Below are 18,552 nucleotides of genomic sequence, written 5' to 3'. Positions count from 1 at the left end.
TAAAGAGAGTTTCAACCTCTCCAATGGTAAAGAGTTTAGGTTTGGTTTGAATAAGTGTAATTCATTGTGAATAATCTTCAGAAAGACCATCACATATGGCTTTTATATGTGTTTCATTCAGGACATCATACCCAATAGCAGTGAGAGAGCCAACAAGTCTTTTTATGGTAGCAAAATACTGGTTGATGGTGAGAGAGTTTTTCTTGACATTCTTGAACTGAGTTCTTAGTTGCTTGATCTTTGTTTTGGTGGATTTAGCAAATATTTGATGAAGTTTGTGCCAAATTTAAATAGCAGATTTGCAATGTACAATTTGGCTCTTGAGTGAACCATCAACAGATGCAAAAAACCAAGAACAAAGATTAGAATCATTTTGCATCCATTCAATGTACCTACTTGAGATGGTACCAATAGCTTTTTCAGCATCAGAGGTATGCTTTGCAGGTTCTTTTCTTTCAACAATGTGATCTTCCAAATTCTGGCCCTTAATTTTGGAGTTTGTTTTCATGTCACAAAGTTGGTGTCATCCAATTTATCTATAATGGGATTGAGTGTATATTTGTTGTTGTTGGTTGCAGAAGCAGGAACAAGCTCTTGATACCATGTGAAAAGTTGATTTTGCAATAAATCATGCAGCAAAAAACAAAAAACAAAGACTTTGTACAGCAAAAAAGTTTTTGAATTCTTAGTATATGAATACTATTTCTTTCCATTATATTCCCTTAATTATTCAACTAGAAGTGTAATATATATATATATATATATAGAACCAGAAGGTGAAAATAGAAAAAATCTTTCCATTATATTCCCTTAATTATTCAACTAGAAGTGTAATATATATATATATATAAAACCAGAAGGTGAAAATAGAAAAAATCTAGAGACCCAACTAAAGTATAAGCCAAATAAATCCATTTTCTTTTATTTTTGATTTTGAAATTCGAAATATTAAGATAGTGACGGGTTATTATTTTTTTGTTTTGTAATAGGCCTGTTTTTCAACTAGTTGGACTTAAAATTCACTTTATCCTTATTAGGGACGGTTTATCATATGTTAAACATTAGAATAACAATGACATCAACACTATAACTTATTTGAGTGAGCTTAAAAAAAAAACTTTTTTTAATTTTTTAAATTTTTTAAAAAAATAAAAATAATTTTATATTTTAGTACAACAATATATAAATAATTTTTTTTTTAAATTATAAATTATAACTTAAAAAAATAATTTTTCTTTTAATGTTTTTACTTTTATTATTGAAAATTTGTTAAACATACTAAATTTTTTTTTTCATTTAAAAATATTTTTTTATGAACTTAATAACACCTAAATAAATACTTAATTGAATTGGTGACCGTAGGATCAACTTAGCTCAGTTAAAAACTCTGAACCAAATTGATCATTTTTAAACTTAAAAACTAAATTAATTAAAAGATAAAAATTTAGGGATCAAATTTGCTCCACAAAATTTTCATCTTACATTTTTGTATACTTCAAAACAAGTCATTTTCTATGCTTGATCTACATGGTACATGCTGCTCAACCAGCAGCTCTCTTTCTAGTTAGTATTAAATGGGGGAAATAATATCTTATTGCTAAGCACTATTAGGATATGAATAACAAGACATAATGATAGAACAGAGTAGGCCGACATATACCTGGTATATCTGAAAATATCTGAAACTACCTGATTAAAGTATAACTATTGCCTATTGAAGCACCTACAATTATACACAGACCTCAATATAGTTCTATACATGTTTCAACTTCTGGCGAAATGGTAACAAAAAAACAAACCATCATTTGATAATAATAATAAAAAAAAACCCCGTGTTTTTCCACAGCTACACAGTTGCTTTGCGAAGGCTATCCATTCATCTGTTTCTTATTTTGTCCTGCATATATTAAAACACCATTTATTATTTAACAGAGAAATCTAAAAGCAGTTCTTTGGTTATCCATGTCCTAGTCATATATCGCTATTATTTTGTTAATTACATGCACATTTGCATAGTTGAAAAATGTGTATGCACCAACTTGTCCCTTCTACACAAAAAGGCAGCCTGGTGCACAGCATCTCGTGTTAAACACAGGGTCTGGAAAAGGATCGCACCTAAAAGGTGTAATGTATGCAACCTAAGTGATAATTACATCAGTGGCTGTTTCTACAGCTTGAACTCGTGACCTTGAGGTCACATAAAGACAACTCAACCTGTCCATTCTACATGCATAGTTGAAAATAATCTTAAATGCACAACAAAGTTTGCACCAAGATAATCTATAATGGTAAAGATGTCATAGAAGTTATTGACGTAATTATGCAAAGATCCTATTGGATTATCTCAGTACATCATGGAATAAATCTTCTACCTCTTTCTGGCTTTGTAACAGGACAAAGACAACAGAATAATAAAATAGCAAATATATGGTGTTTTTATGTCTAACTATATTCCCAAATTTCAACACCCCAGTAGTGAGTGATTCTATAAGAATATGAAATGGAAATCTGCCATCAATACATCAAAACCGAAGTATAGAGGACAACTAGAAGATAAATGCAACTAGAAAATTAATGCTCAAGAAAGTAGCAAGGCAGTGATATCGCTCTACATGGATTAGATCTAAGATGAAACAATTTGATAAGAGCATTAGCTGAACAAAATGTCATTAACTCATAAACATAGATCTTTCCTAGCAAGTTAGAGGCAAAGAGATCCTTGTGAAATTGTCAGTATCCCCCCACCTCCAAAATGAACAAAATGAGTGCATAAGCACAAGCAGGACAATGCCATTATAATTTTTTTTAAAACATGACGGGGCAGCCCACCAAAAAAAGGGGGCGGATTATAATTTTTAGAGTGCCTATTTTGGTGGGGCAGGCTGGCCCACCGTGCTTATTGGAGGCACCGGACAAGATAGGTTGGCCTGTTTCCCATTCCTAATAAAGATACAGAAGTGCAGAACCATCAACAGATGGTCCAAAGTTTCAATTCATGCTGAGTGTTCCTCAAGAACCCAAGATTGTTCCAGAGAAATGTCATTGCTTAACTATGCAGCATGAGATCTTAGCAGTGAGAACAGTGAGAGGAGGAATAGCACCTAATAAAGACAGGTGAAAATAATTTGCCAAAATTCTTTTTTATTATTATTATTATAATTTTATTTGCCCCAAAAGCAAAAGTTTCAAGAGCATAAAGATAGAATACGAACTACCAAAATAATTGACCATAAATCTGCCAAACATAAATCATCATGAAAAAGTAGGTTAAATTAATCTAATAATTTAAAAAATTGTAATTAAATCCTCAAATTTTACCTTTTTTCCAAATCTTACAATTTTTTACTAAACAAAAGTTTCTAAACTATAAATACATTGTCACAAACTATTTCTCAAAACTTTATATCTTATTGCACACCTTCACCCTTAGAATCCTTTGGGCTTGAAACATAGACATTGCACAACTCACCTATCTTGTGCTGAAATTCAACTTATTTTATTTAGAAGAAGGAGGATAACAATGATTAAGCACTAAATCAACTTAACCACAGAGACTACCATATCATAAACCATTTTACACGAACATTTTAATGTTCTGCAAGGGCAAATTAATAGCATAATATCTTCAATAAACATATTTGAACCTACTATGCAATTGAATGAGTCCATAGAGTTTATCTTAATTCTCATATATTTCCTCACAACATACTAACAGTCAACACTTGTACGTGAACAGGGAATTAAAAAAAAAAAAAAACAGCCGAGTGTACAAGCATCCTGCATTATCACAGGGTCCCGGGAAGGGCCGCACCCAAAGGGTGTAATGTATAAAATTATAAGGATTCAGTTAGAAGTAGACACTTCACTCGCAAGGGCATGGGTGCTTTAAATATACTTTTGTAGACCTCAGAAGGTAGGAATCTCATGCATTTGGCACCCTTTTACCTTATAGTGACCATTTTGACATGCCAATGAAAGTACAAGGAGGCAAGGAGCAATAAATAGATTTAACCAAAATGTATGATTAGTCATTTACCTTTCTTGATATTTCTCCACTTGTCTTTAAGGTCAATAGGTGAACGGGTCTTATCAAAAACATGACGACCAAATTCTAGAATTCTATTCCAAGGGATTCTCTGATTTTCCTTTGAGAACCTTAACACTCCTTCCTGCAATGTTAGAATCATAATTAATGCTATTGAAGATTACAGATATGAAACTTGTTTGAGTAATGGAGTGTCAAAAATATTAAATATCAACAGTATATCAAAAGATATCTCTTATATTGTTGAGTTCTCCAAAATTTGGATTTTTTTTTTTCTGTTATCGCGTCTATAAAATCATTCTATTTGCATCATTTAGAAGCCAAATGTCAAATCCGATCCTGCAAGACTAGCATATTTGAATATCTGTTGTTGGCCAAATGCACATGACGGTGGATTTTACACTGCCACAAAGATTTGGCTTCATTCCTTCTCCCCAAACCAACAGTATTAGTCAACAGGAACTTGTCAAAGATTTGGCTTCCGTCCTTCTCCCAAACCAACAGTATTAGTCGACAGGAACTTGTCAAAAGTTCTAAGCAATCCGATATACCAAATAAAGCATATCATAGATATATCTTTATTGTCCTACTCGTATCATGGAAACATCATAGAGCATCTTAAATTATTTCATACAAACAAAATCTATATTTCTTTAGATTTTATTCTTTCTTATATTAATTCAATTATGATTTGGAAGAGTAAACCTTGCATCTGAGGATGGTTGTTGCATTGTGACCTAGAGCATAACAGAAAAAATTTTGGAAACAGTCTCTCCACAGTGAGTAATAGAAATTGAGGCCTTGTGTTGGCCTTTGGTCATTTAGGAGTTCCTATAACACCATATCTTTGAATCAGTTCTAATATCGCATACGACTACCCTTCAAAGCCCTGCCAGTCAGTTTCAGTCTTTGTTCTCTCCGTTCTCCTTCCTTGCCTTCAAAGTTGCATCAGTGTTCTGGCTAAACCATAACAACATTGATTGCAATTTTCTCACTAGGAGGGGTCAGGCGGTCAGCTATAAAGAGTTAAGGACTAACAGTGCAATAGTGCCTTGTCATATATTGTACTCCCCTGGGGTATCAATCAAGAGAGTTTCAATTATCCTCCATGGAGTACAAAATTTATACTCCACATTGTTTGACAACTAATCATTTATCTTTTATTTATTATTATATGTTCTCTTTCTTCTTCAACTATTTTGTTGTGATAAATTAATGTGAAAGAAGAATCGTTCTTCCTTCGTGATGTATATAAGAATTACACATCAAGTAATTGTCCACTTTCAAAAATTTCACTTTTTATTCTTTTTACCAATTATAGAAATTACCCTTATTCAACGACCTATCTTGTCACACTTATTAAATAATTCTCTGTACTTTCAGTAAGGCAAGCTGTTCCAATCATTTCCTTGATCATTTCCTCCAATCATTGTTTGATCATTTCCAATCATTTTATTGGCCCTACATCACCCTAATTTCCGTTAATTGACAATCAGCCTAAGCAAACCACTCTAAAGTAGTATCAGTCCTAAATCTTAAATGTAACCCAAAAACAAATAAAAAGATAAACATCTAATTGAAATGAACCTCATGTTTAGTCCCAAGTCCTAACCACCAGAAATATGTACATACATTATACTAACACATACAACAGCTATAGTTGTGTAAGAACTTCATCTTTACTTCTGAAAAGCACCCACCAAACATTCAAATGGTGCAGGGTAGGTGTGTGTGCGTGCATGTGCACATAATTGACACTGGTTTGAACCCCGTGGCAGGGTTAGAGCATAGCAACAATAACTCAGTCGGTTATAGAAACACATGACTTGAAAAAAAAAAAAAACTTATACCTGCAGAATTTTTTCTTCTTCAGCCGTCCAAATTAAAATGTTTCGTCTTGCTAATGGAAATTTTTTTATTCTGCAAGAAAGACTACACATTTAAGTCTGCTACATAACTAAGAGGGAGCAAAAGTTTGCCAAAAAAATAGTTAACAGTGCACACAGGTAACGCTCTTGAGAAGGTAACTTTAAATGAATAGTGAAGCAAGCATTTAGTCACACACAGAGAAATGAATGACTCACTCTTGCTTTTGTGAACTCTGTGATCGTCTTCGGAATCTGCAGCTGGTAACTTCCTCATTTATGTCACTGCTCTTTTCCTCTTTGAAGTTATTCCCCTGTAATAATGGTTTCTTGTAAACATCCTGAGGATATTCTGTCTTTTGGATCTTCCTTTTGCTACAGCAGCTTCTCCCTGAGATGGCATCAGAATCTGAATTATTAGTTTCATTCACAGAACTACCTATTGCAGATTCCTCGTTTTCTTTAAGGGGCATCTTTTCTTTGCCAGTCTTCCTCCCCTTATCTCCAGATTTTACAGAACTTTCCTGCGTCCCTTGGGCAAATGCTATATCCTTTGAATGTCCTTCAATATGCTTTCCCAAATGCAAAGCATCCAAATGTCCTCCTTCCCTTCTGCCATTAATAATTCTTTCATGTACATCCTCCTTATTTAGTCTTGAGTTACCTGTTTCAAAGCTTTCTTTCAGTTCCAAAGATTTTGTCTCATCTGTTTCGACTTTTCCAGGTCTATCAAATTTGTCCTGGTCCAAAGAACCCTCAACCAGATTAATATCTACTGGCATAACTTCTTCACCACAGGATCTGAAATCACCATCAGAATAAGCTTGATCTTCAAGTGCTATATCACATTGAACACTAGCGTCTTTTTGCAATTTTATTGGTAGGTCAACCTTTGGATGCAAGAGCTGAGCACCGACTTCATCTGTTCCCTGCCTACCATCACTGCTTAATGGGATCCCACCTCCATCATCAGGTTCTTTCCTCTTATCAGCCGATTTGGTCTTCACCAATCTGTCATTCATAACCACATCTTTATCCGACAAGCCTAACAAAGCATTCTTCGCTGAGAAGATCCTTTCCTTCAACTCTGGATTCATATTGACATTCCGACTGTACCAGCAATAAGGGCAGTAGAACTTACCCAAATCATCAAACTTAGGTTCGGAGTTGATACACTTGGGGTGGAGCCCCACAGGGCAACCACTTCCACTACATGCTAACACTCCCCCACGTTTATTGCAGCATAAGCAGATACTCTTGTCGAGAAAATCAATATCCTCATGATCGAGAATATCAAGGGGATTTTCATTGTAATGTTGATCAATGCATTCAACTGTTGGAACATCTTTCACGTTATCATCATCACCACCCCCATGTGATGTCTCAAATTCGGTTGCACAGTTTTTGTCCTGTTCATGATTGAGAACATCAAGGTGATTTTCATTGTAATGCTGATCAATGCAATCGACCATTGGAGCATCTTTTGCATCATCACCACCACCCCCATGTGATATCTCCAACTCGGCTGCAACGTATTCATCCTGTTCAAAATGATAAACAATTAAATACATTACCATCATAACTAGGGATTCATGAATAATGGGACAACTTTTACTTCATAAACCCTTCCCTTCCCTTTCCTCTCTTCTCAAAAACAAGTATAACAACAATAAGAAAATTGGCGTATGCCATTTAACAAGACAACGAAATTTTGCGAATTGCAAAACAGACAAACTATCAGCAACCGTTAGAACAAATGAGCATATAATACAGAGAAATCGAGTTCGGAAATTAAAAGTTGAAGTTGAAGGGAGAGGTAACCTGCTTGGTGATCGGAGAAGGAGGATCTGCAGAGCACGAAAGCCTTCTACGTCCGCCACGTGTCTTGATTCTCATTATTCGCTATTTGAAAATTCCGTCAGTTTGGAACGAAACGATGGAATGCGAAGCTTCGTCGTCTTGCTCGTTCACTGCAACTGCAAAACCCACTGGCCAGAAAGTGAGACTGTAATCTAAAATCGAAAAGACTATTTTGCCCCTAGGTGTATAGGCAAGAACACATAGACCACCAGAAGAGTCCTCTCCTTCGTCGTTTTGTTCCTCCACCCGCGATGTTCACTCATCTTCTGTCATCGTCGTTCGTTGCTCGTCTTCCGCCGCTGTTTACAATTTTTATTTTTTGTTTCTGTTTTGTTTTTGGCATCCATCTAACCATCTTCATGAATGGATATTACATAATCTGCTACAATTTCAACTGATCCACGACCCCCATTCCACCCAGACCTCCAAATTAAACCACCGGCATTGTTTTTTTCTCTCAAATTAATTTTTAGACTTTTTTTTGTATGGAAAATTTCCAGAAATAAAACAAAATCTTTATTTTCCAGAGAAATAAAAAAAAATTAATATTATATACTAAAATAATTTAATTTTAATTCTACAATATCAAAAATTTTAAATCTAATCAAATTTATATATTTAAATAATTTTATAAATAATTGATCTAAGAATTAATTATTTTTATAGATAATATACATGTAGTTTTTTGTAAAAAATTTCTAACACTATATAACATTAAAATTAAATTCATGCTACCAAAATAATGTTGTTGTTGTGTTTTTTTAGGGCTTAACAAGGAAATATAGAGGACCTTAATAGTCAATTAATGAATATTAATAAATTTTTCATCCGTATTAGTGGTTAATTGAAACGATTTTATCTCTTTGGTATAAGAGTAAATATTATTTTTCAATTTCCTAATTATATCCCGTGATTAAAAAAGTAAAATACTAAAAAAACCAACCCCACAGGCCCACAGGCCCACACCCCACCCCTGCCCCCCATAGGCCCCCATCCCCAAACGTGCCTACCCCCCCCCCCCCACCCCCAAACGTAACCTAGCCGCTCTCTTCTGTCAGTGTCGCTCTGACGCTCTCTGCACTGGCGGCGAACCCACTTTCCTGCAGCACCTCCCAGCGCCGGCGAAGCCCTTCCTCCCACCACCTCGCAGCGCCGCCGAAGCCTTCCTCCCAGCGCTGCCGAACTTTTTCTCCCAGGACCTCCTCGCCGACAGCACCACCCTCGCGGTCGTCGACACTACACCACCCAACACCATCCAGTAGCCAGCAGTGCACCACACCCGGCGCCACCCACAGCACCGTTTCTGGCCACCCGCAGCATCGAGCCACCCAGCAGTCCAGCCCAGCACCACCCAGCAGCGTTTCTAGCCACCCACAACACAGCACGGCAAGTCATGTATTCTCCTCATAGGTATGTATATTTAATTATTTAATTATTATAAATATCTCTCTGGTTATATATAGTTGTCATTCTTATTTATGAAGCATTTTTGTTTTAATGTTTAATTGGTGTTGGGTATTGCAGCAATTGCAGGCATAGAGAGGTTTACATATAAAGGGGTGGCATCAAATTTCGTTACATACCTAACTGATGTAGTGAAGCTAAGGAACTCATCTGCTGCAAAAATGGTTAATAGTTGGTGTGGCTTCACTTCCATAATGCCCATGTTGGTGGCACCCATTGCTGATGCTTATTAGCACAAATATTCCACAATTATGGCCTCTTCTTTCCTCTATCTTATGGTGAGTCACCCTCCACAGCTTCAATATCAACTACCTTTATATATGAATAATATTACATTGATTATTTCTTAGTCACTTTTGAGCTCGAGTTATGTTATGTACAAAACATGGAACATTGTATTGACTCACACTTTGTTTATTATTAAATGAGATGTGAATCAAATTTAAGTGAAATCTTTGTCCCATTTAATGATAGATAAAATATGAGTCAAGCAGCATATTCTTAACAGAGGACAATTTTTTTGGAGTTTAGATATGACATACTAATATAATATAGCAGCCATATTATTCTTATAAGCTCCATTATGGATTACGTTGTAGGTTTGTTAGAGTCTGAGTCATAAATAATCTTCCCATTTGGGCATATATGAAATAATGCTCTCTATAAAAGTTACAGATGGTATAAGAAAGTGTATCATGTTTTGCTACCTTTCAAAGTCAGATATAAAATCAACCAGAGTATCAACATAAATTTTTTTTGGCAAAGAAGAACACTGACACTTTAATAATCCTGAATAACATGAAAAGTTTTACTTGTACTCTAAGCAGGAAACGAATTTTCCATAGCCCCTCATTTTTCAATACTTATATTAAATTTTCCAGGCATAGATCACCTATGTAAGCTAGTTGTTAATGTTGTGTTTATTATTATTATATTGGCTATGTAATATAATTATAAGTCTGCTAATTTTCGGTTATATGAAGCTACTTAAATATACTTATTATTGTTTTCCATAACTAATTACTAATATGTCTGGGATTTCATATTCTTATGTATGTAACCACAAAATAAATAAATAAAATAAAAACATAAGCATGTGTTATAGAACTGAAGTTATTGTCTTGTCCTGTTTAAGCAGTAAAACAACATGATAACATGATAGGCTTGAAAAGATTAACTCTAGATCAGTTGTGTTACTATTGAACTTTTAAACTTCTTTAGTTGTCGTATTTCCTTTTGTCGTTAAATTTTATTGGATCAAGATTTTGTTAGCTATTGTGTATTTGTGTTTGTCAATTTCAATGTTATGACTTTGTAAAATAGTATGGTAATATGATTTTAATTGGTTTGGTTTGGTTCGGATGATTTCGATAAAAAAATCGAACCAAACTGAACTGCAGTTTAATTAAACGATTGGATCGTGTGCTCGCGAGGCGCGTCTCGCCTGTCTCCTCCGTCTGTGCTGTGTGCTCGGCCGTTCGCGTCTCGCCGCGCCTCCGGCGGTGAGTGCTCGAGCTGTGCTTCCTGCAGCCGTGCAGTGTGTCGTCGTCGTCATCCGCCATCACAGTCCGCCATCACAGTACCCAACGCCTAGTGTGCTCCACTGCTCGCATCTTGCCTCTCTTCCTGCAGCTGTGCTTCCTGGTGAGTGCTCGCGTCTCGCTGCCCCGCGGCTCCGTCCCTCCCTCGCCTCCTTCCGTGGTTGTTGCTGTCTGAACTGCTGCTCGTCGTCCACCTTCTGCCTCTGCAACAACAGGTGAGTATTTAATTTTTTTTTCCCAGTTTTTTTCCCAGTTGATTCATTGATGTTATTGCTGTGAATTTTAATGTTGATTGGTTTATGAGCTTATTAGAAATAAATTTGGAAGTGGTTGAATTGAAATGTTGAATTGGTTTTTGAATTGATTTATGAATATGAATATGCAGGGGTTTTGCTGATTATGAATATGGTTTAATTGTTGAATATGCAGTGGTTTTGTTAATTGTTGAATTGGTTTCACTGATTATGAATTTAGTTGATTGTTGATTAGTGTTGCTGTAATGATGCTGGTTTGTTTTGCTATTAGTTACTTAGTTGATTGAATTTTTTTCTTGGTTAAATTACACAGTTAGTCCCTATACTTTTGGTAAAATTGCAAATTGGTCCTTACACTTTAAAAGTTTGTAATTGGGTCCCTAAAGATAATTAAAATTTGTAATTTAGTCTCTGCCGTTCAAAAAGTGTTTGATGTAACAGAATATTCTCAGAATATTCTCTATTTTGAACATGTGACCTGCACATGTTTGCAATAGGGACCAATTTGCAACTTTAGTGAAAGTATGGGACCAACCGTGTAATTTAATCATTTGAAAATGACCAAAAACTCTCTAGACTATCTGAATCCACCCTACCCCTCCCCAGCTCTCTCACTCTCACTTTCTCACTTTCCAAAATGGCACCCCAACCCCAACGCTCTCTGTCTCTCACCTCGACTGGCCATCGTCATGCCTCTCGCCTCCGTCACCACGCCGAATTCACTAATAAATTGAGTTGCTATTTTTGTGTTGATTTGTTGCTATTTTTTTCTTAGACATTAAGTTGTTCGCTTTGAGCATGCTTGGGATTGGAATTATTCTCTTTCATTTATCGTCGGTGTTCAGTATTGGGATTGGAAGAGAAGAAAAAGTTGTCGGATGAGAGAGGCGAGATGGAGAAAGGAGGTGAGACCCAACTCGTGAGCACAAATGCGGTGGATCCGGCGTAGCGATGGTGAACCGAGGTGAGAGATAGAGAGCGGTGGGGTTCGGGTGTCGTTTTAGAAAGTGAGAAAGTGAGAGTGAAAGAGTTGGGGAGGTACGGGGTAGGTTCAGATAGCTTAGGGAGTTTTTGATCACTTCAAATGATTAAATTACAAAGTTGGTCCACATACTTTCACTAAAATTGCAAATTGGTCCTTGTTGTCAAACATGTACAGGTCACATGTTCAAAATAGAGAATATTCTGAGAATATTCTGTTAAATCAAACACTTTTTGAATGGCGGGGACTAAATTGCAAATTTTAATTCTCTTTAGGGACCCAATTATAAACTTTTGAAGTGTAGGGACTAATTTGCAATTTCACTAAAAGTGTAGGGACCAACTGTGTAAAATTAAGATACTATTGAAAGAACATCAGATGAAGATAAATAACTAGACTTTGAAATTACTCTTTGGACATAGTTTATGGATTGTTATTCTTAATTGTGTATAATTAAGATACTATTGAAGTAGTACTAACTAATTTTATGTCTATTTTAGAATTTGAGCCTTAATCGTTGTTCAAATATTAGTAAAGACATATATTTCAAATTTTAATTTTAAGTTTTTGACTACTTTTACTTAAATAAGACCGGGTTAACCGGTTCAACCGACTTACTGGTTTGATCACTTGACTGATTCTGATAACTATGGTTGGGAGAGGTGTGCAGTAGGGTTAGAATTTGGGAGAATAAGTTAAGAAGAGTGGTTTGGAAATTTTAGATAATTTTTTAGAATTTGAATAGTTTTGTCGAGTAACTCATCTTTTATGGTTACAAGTTAATTTTAATTATTTTATGCTTAGATTTGTCAGTGTTGTAATTTTTCATGGTTAATTTTGGTACATTACTTGGTGGTCAAGTAATAACTTGTTGGTGGAGAGAAGTTTAAGGAAAGAAGGTAGAGAGAGAGGAATGGGGGAGAGAGAGAAGGGCACATTAAGTTGGAGAAGAGAGAGAGAGAATTTTAATTTTTTAAAGGGTTTATTATTCCTTATATTTAAAAGTTATTTCTATGTGGCATCCACCCACTATTTGACATGTTAATATATCTCCATTTGGCAACCGGTTACAGAAGTTGCTTAAATCAGATGGTTGGAGGGTCAATTAAGGATTTTTGACTTATGGATAGACGATTTATCCTTTGGCAAAATAATGAACGATCAAAAATAATATTTACTCTTAATATAACTTAGATAACAATGATTGAACCTGCTGGAAATGGGTGAACTATTTTATTTTATTTAAAAGAAAAAAACAAACTTAGACTATGTCGTTTAAAGTTTTTGGTTACCCACAGTATCCCTCAGCCCGGCAAGATAAAGATTAATCCATTGCGGATCTGAGCTCCATTTAAGGGTTTGTCGCTAGCTAATGGGTTGCTGCATGCATAAGACGGAATTCGAATCCTCGACACTTGTTTAAGTGGACGAGTGAGCTGACCAACCCAAGTTGGTTGTCATTTAAAGTTTTAAACAGACAAAGAATGAGACCTTACTTGCCCAATACACGCCCAAGTGGCCAAGTTGCAACGCTAGGCCACTGCTGTTGGAGGGGGTTGCTGCATGCATAAGACGGAATTCGAATCCTCGACACTTGTTTAAGTGGACGAGTGAGCTGACCAACCCAAGTTGGTTGTCGTTTAAAGTTTTAAACACACAAAGAATGAGACCCTACTTGCCCAATACGCGCCCAAGTGGCCAAGTTCCAACGCTAGGCCACTGCTGTTGGAGGTACGCGTTCTGTATGTCAGATTGATGCTGCGACCCAATCCGCTCTCTGCATTGCTAATCCGTTGAGTCCGTCCAACTCCTGCGCCATCACCGTTCTCCATTTCTCCTCCTGTATCACTACTCCGTGTCGTTGCCACCAGCGTCTCTGCCACTTGCGTCTCTTCTTGCCTCTTCGCCGGTAGCCCTCGCCTCTCTGGCCACTTCTTCCCCCATCCCTAGTAAGATTCACTGCTCTTTGATTTTCTGCTTGGGTTTGGCATTTTGCTTCTTGAATTTGATTTTATCCCAATTAATAATATGTTTCTGATAATGTAATTTAATTGTGTTAAAATTCTATGTTGCTTCATGAATTTGATTTTGATTTTGTGATGTTGTTAGCTGTTAGTCTTTGTTGATATATGTAGTTCTGTTTGTTAATCAATGTTAGCTATGCTTGTATTTTCAATTCTTCACCATATCTCTCTTTCTGCCATGCTGTGTTCATGCCACTCCTCCTACGCAATCCAAGAAAGATACCATTAGTTTAGACATAAAATAAACACAATATATATTTCTCTTGTAGACAGTAATGTTACAATAATTTGTAACGCATAGGGTCAAATTCTTTTCCAATTCTGCAATGCGGGTAACTATGTACTCAATTAGTATGTGATAAATCATGTGCACCACCAACTAACACATCCTCTTTATTTCATAACAGGCAGAACCTTATTGAGAAGCGAAGAGAAAGAGAAAGAGAACCGTAAGTAACATGCTGAATTGCAATGATAAACAACAGAAGATGTGGCCTTCTCAAACTTGTTTCTCTTCGTAATGCTTCTCACTCTTTCTCAAATGCAAAACCTGATTCCCATTTGGCAGCAACATTAACCGCTAAGAAGAGTGTTTTTGGGTTCCACACTAACATTGATGATGCTGATGCCTTTTTCATTCGCCTCATCAATGAGCACCGCACTCCATCTCAAATCGAACTTGGTAAGATTTTGATGTCTGTTGTTAACATGAAAGAATACCCCACTGCTATTTTTCTTTTTGCACAAATGGAGTTTAAGGGTATTGCTCCTTCCATGATTAGTCTAAGCATGTTGATTAATTGTTTTTGCCGTTTGGGTCAAATGAACTCTGCTTTCTCTGCATTGGCCAAGATTATCAAGATGGGTCATGAACTGAATGTTATAACACTGACCACACTCATCAAAGGGTTCTGTATAAATGGCAAGGTTAGGGAAGCCCTAGGGTTTCATGACAAGCTAATATCTCTAGGTTTTCAGCTTGATGAGGTTAGTTATGGGACCTTAATTAGTGGTCTATGTAAAATGGGGCAAGCAAGAGTCGCCATGGAGCTTTTGCAAAAGCTAGAGAGTTATACAGTTAAGCCTAACATAGTAATGTACAGAACAATTATTGATGGATTGCGTAAAGATGGTCTTGTAAATGAGGCACAAAATTTGTTCTCAGAGATGATTTCTCGAGGAATTTATCCTGATGTTGTCTCATACAATTCTTTGATGCATGGTTTGTGTTGCACCGGTCGTTTAAAAGAAGCAACTCAATTGTTGAATGATATGGTTGTTAAAGACATTAACCCAGATGTATGTACCTATAACATTATAGTCAATGCATTATGTAAAGAAAGAAGAATAATAGAAGCCAAACAAGTGTTTGATATGTTGATGGACGGACGAATCAAGCCTGATGTAGTCACATACAATGCATTAATATATGGATACATTTTAACTGGCAAAGTGGATGAAGCAGCAAGTTTATTTGGTGATATGAAGAAAATTGGTTTGGCTTCTTGTGTCTGGAGTTATAGTATTATGATAAATGGATATTGTAAACACAAAAGATTGGATGAAGCTGTAACACTCTTTAAGGAGATGCTCCAGAGAAATTTGGTTCCAAGTACTGTAACATATAATTCTCTTATTGATGGCTTTTGCAAATCAGGGAGAATACCTGATGTGCAAAATCTTCTTGAGGATATGTATGCTAGAGGCCAGCCCCCAAATATTATTACTTACAATATCTTATTAGACGGTTTGTGTAAAGGTAGTCATCTTGATGCTGCGATAGAATTATTTCAGAAAATTTTTGGCAAGGGGGGTTGGTCCTTATGCCATACACCATACTGATCGATGGATTCTATAATCACGGGAGACATAAAACTGCTAAAGAGGTTTTCAACCTTCTCCATAATAAAGGTTGGCGAGATGTCAAAGCAATTGATGCTATGATCAATGGGCTGTGTAAGGACTAAGGAGGGCTTGTTCGACAAAGCAACAAGCTTGCTATCAAATGGATGACAATGGTTGTGCTCTAGATGATGTAACTGCTTTCGCAATTGTTCATGCTCTTGAGAAAAATGAAAAAGAAAAAGCAGAGAAGCTTCTTTGGAAAATAATCTTTATAGGCCTGTTGAAGCGATAAAATAAGGTAATACATTATTGTTTTTCAACTAAAACTATTTCTTTTTATGTTGAAAAGTTTTATTATGACTTTTATTCATCAAATTATGGTTTAGAGTAAGATTTGATTCGGCTCTGTCTTAGGACCAATTCCTAGACTGCCAAGTGCTTACAAGGTGGTTTACACATGATTGTGCAGTATAAATATGTAGAAATCAAACCAACATATATAAAAACTTAGAATGGAACTTGAGGATTGACAAAGCATGACCTACCAGCTAGGTGAGTTGAAAAAGTTTATTGCTTTTATGTCAAGGAGGATGGTCTATTCATGGCTATATCATTGCTGAAGTCTAAACATTCCTATGTCGTCAATATAACCTTGTGCATTGGTTAATTTCTTATGTTTAGAATATTTAGGGAGTGTAGTTGGAATTACTATGATCATTCATGTTCTTTCATTTTGAATCTGGCTAGTGATACCTTTATGGGAAATTTTTTTAAAAAAATCTGAACAGTAGATAGCAACATTCCCTGGTTTCCAATTTATTCGTTGTGTGTGTGTATGTGTGTTTTTTCCTTTCACATTGGCTAAGAGAAGTTTAATCCTCACTTTCTTGGTTGCACAAACAAATGTTCCTTAGATGGTTGTAGATATTGATCTGTTTTAGCTTTTCAAATGATTGGTTTGCTTTTGGACAGTGTAGCATTTCTTGGAAGTAATTTTTTAAGTGATCTTCCAGGGAACAATATTTCAGAAGGTTGAATAAGTGAAATATGAGAGACTGAAATAGGCATTGTTTCTGCGGCTAGCAATTTGAAATTGGTTTTGAGATATAACTATAAATTATGGCCATCGATTGGAACTATAGTACACCAAGTATCTGTCTTCTTAAACTTAAACTTGGCTACTATTTATCTCAGAAACATTATGAACTTGTCTTTGCAAAGTTATTTTTCTTCCAGCTCCGTCCTCATGTTTCTTTTTAGAATTTTAATTAAAGAAAGATCTTTGTTCAGTATTTCAAAATCTCTTTCTAATATTTTGGCAGTGCAATTGTTTAGAAGGATCCTGCTAGCACAAAAACCTGTTACATATTTCTCCCAAGTTTCAAACCTAGCACAATCCAATTGTTGTGTGTGTTGAGTTTTTTTTGGGTCTAATGTAGTTATTATTTTAAATGTCAGGTAGGATTTGGGGAAGCAGCAAGTATGTTTTTCTTTGCTTTGAAGTATGGGAATCTCTTTTGATCACCACTGTCTCAAATGCTCTTTATTCATCGAACATCATGCCTCAAAATGCAAAATCATGGTTGGTTGAATTTGATTATGGAATCCATTCTAGAATTCGTCCACCATCCTTTTGTGTGTTAGTACTTTAAGAGGGGAGTGGGCATTTTCGCACTCTAATTGATAATGCCACTCTTCTATTGTATGTAATTTCCAACATATCTTTAAACTCCACTAATTCTAGAAGTATTAACTTTATACATCTTATTAGATGAGATTCGACATCGAAGCTTCTTGCTATAGGATTGTGAAAACCTTATATTCATTATGTAGTGTATAGGCTAGAAAGTTCTAGTTGCTATAGGAGGTTGTCATTGACTTGAAGTTCCTATAAATAAAATACTACTAGGAGCTTTGAATTGTGTGTACGAGGTGAATTGTGAAGTGTGAAGGGGAGAGTGATAATCAAAGAGTAGCAGTGAGTGAGTGAGTGAGTAAGTCAAGTGCAGGTGTGAGATGTATAGAGAGCAAGAACAATTAAGGTCTAGTGTATGCATCATTAGTAAGGCCCGAGTGTAAATTGTGTCTCATTAAATTGTACTCGTGTTTATAAATTTAAAAAAAAAAAAATCATAACTTTTGTGTCTCACTCTGCATATGTTATTTTTGAAGCTAGACAGCAAAATTCCTTTTTATCTTTTCTTTCTTCTTTGCTAGAAAAGAGTTGCAATGCTTTCCATTTCTGAGCCTTGTGATGATTGTCATTTGATTAGCATATAACTAATGAAATCCTTGACTTGGATTTACTCTAAGCCCAAGTTAATGTTGTGTTATGATATTTATAATTAGGAACAATAAATTTGTCAAATTCAAAATATAGAAACTTCAATAGTGTCAATTCTTTTTCTACCTGGTACTTTGATTATATATACATTGAAACTTCGCTTTGAATTTGAACTGTCCACCAGCCCTGCATAGAAAGGCCACCAATTAGTCAAATTTATCTCTGCTTTTGAAGTCAATTTGAGACCGAATACCATAAAATACCCATTATTTTTTTATTTACACTAAATAAACTAAGAAAAGACTTGTAACAAGTACAAAATATAATATTTCGCACTAGAGGAATTTGTGAAAAAGTAATTATTTTTCTTTCAAAATTATAAACAAAT

General features: G+C 35.6%; 2 protein-coding genes across 7 annotated transcripts; one reads left to right on the top strand and one right to left on the bottom strand.

Moving 5' to 3' along the window:
- Window positions 1-1,575: 1,575 nt before the first annotated feature.
- Window positions 1,576-8,668, bottom strand: LOC112755546 (uncharacterized). The gene is made up of 5 exons (XM_025803705.3): window positions 7,732-8,668; window positions 6,130-7,451; window positions 5,896-5,965; window positions 4,037-4,169; window positions 1,576-1,897 (listed from the first exon to the last, which is right to left on the bottom strand). The coding sequence occupies exons 1-5, from the start codon at window positions 7,804-7,806 to the stop codon at window positions 1,869-1,871; spliced, it is 1,629 nt and encodes a 542-aa protein (XP_025659490.1). The 5' UTR covers window positions 7,807-8,668; the 3' UTR covers window positions 1,576-1,868.
- LOC112755545 (uncharacterized) lies at window positions 8,654-18,029 on the top strand. 6 transcript variants are annotated; one of them, XR_003179032.3, is made up of 7 exons: window positions 8,746-9,180; window positions 9,295-9,512; window positions 10,635-10,990; window positions 14,443-14,717; window positions 15,830-16,178; window positions 16,350-16,432; window positions 17,339-18,029. XR_003179032.3 is itself a non-coding variant. In XM_029293590.2 (7 exons), exon 5 carries the CDS (start codon window positions 14,507-14,509, stop codon window positions 15,875-15,877), a length of 1,371 nt encoding a protein of 456 aa, XP_029149423.1. In that variant the 5' UTR covers window positions 8,798-9,180; window positions 9,295-9,512; window positions 10,635-10,990; window positions 13,310-13,960; window positions 14,443-14,506; the 3' UTR covers window positions 15,878-16,178; window positions 16,350-16,432; window positions 17,339-18,029. The 6 variants fall into 6 exon arrangements, 4 of the variants coding, with proteins under 4 accessions (XP_029149422.1, XP_029149421.1, XP_029149423.1 ...); XM_029293590.2 differs by adding an exon at window positions 13,310-13,960 and having other exon boundaries at window positions 8,798-9,180; window positions 14,443-16,178; XM_029293588.2 differs by having other exon boundaries at window positions 14,443-16,178.
- Window positions 18,030-18,552: the final 523 nt, after the last annotated feature.

Source organism: Arachis hypogaea, chromosome 6 (genome assembly GCF_003086295.3).
Source record: "Arachis hypogaea cultivar Tifrunner chromosome 6, arahy.Tifrunner.gnm2.J5K5, whole genome shotgun sequence".
Classification (NCBI taxonomy): Eukaryota; Viridiplantae; Streptophyta; class Magnoliopsida; order Fabales; family Fabaceae; genus Arachis; species Arachis hypogaea.
This window is presented reverse-complemented; position numbering and strand designations above follow the sequence as displayed.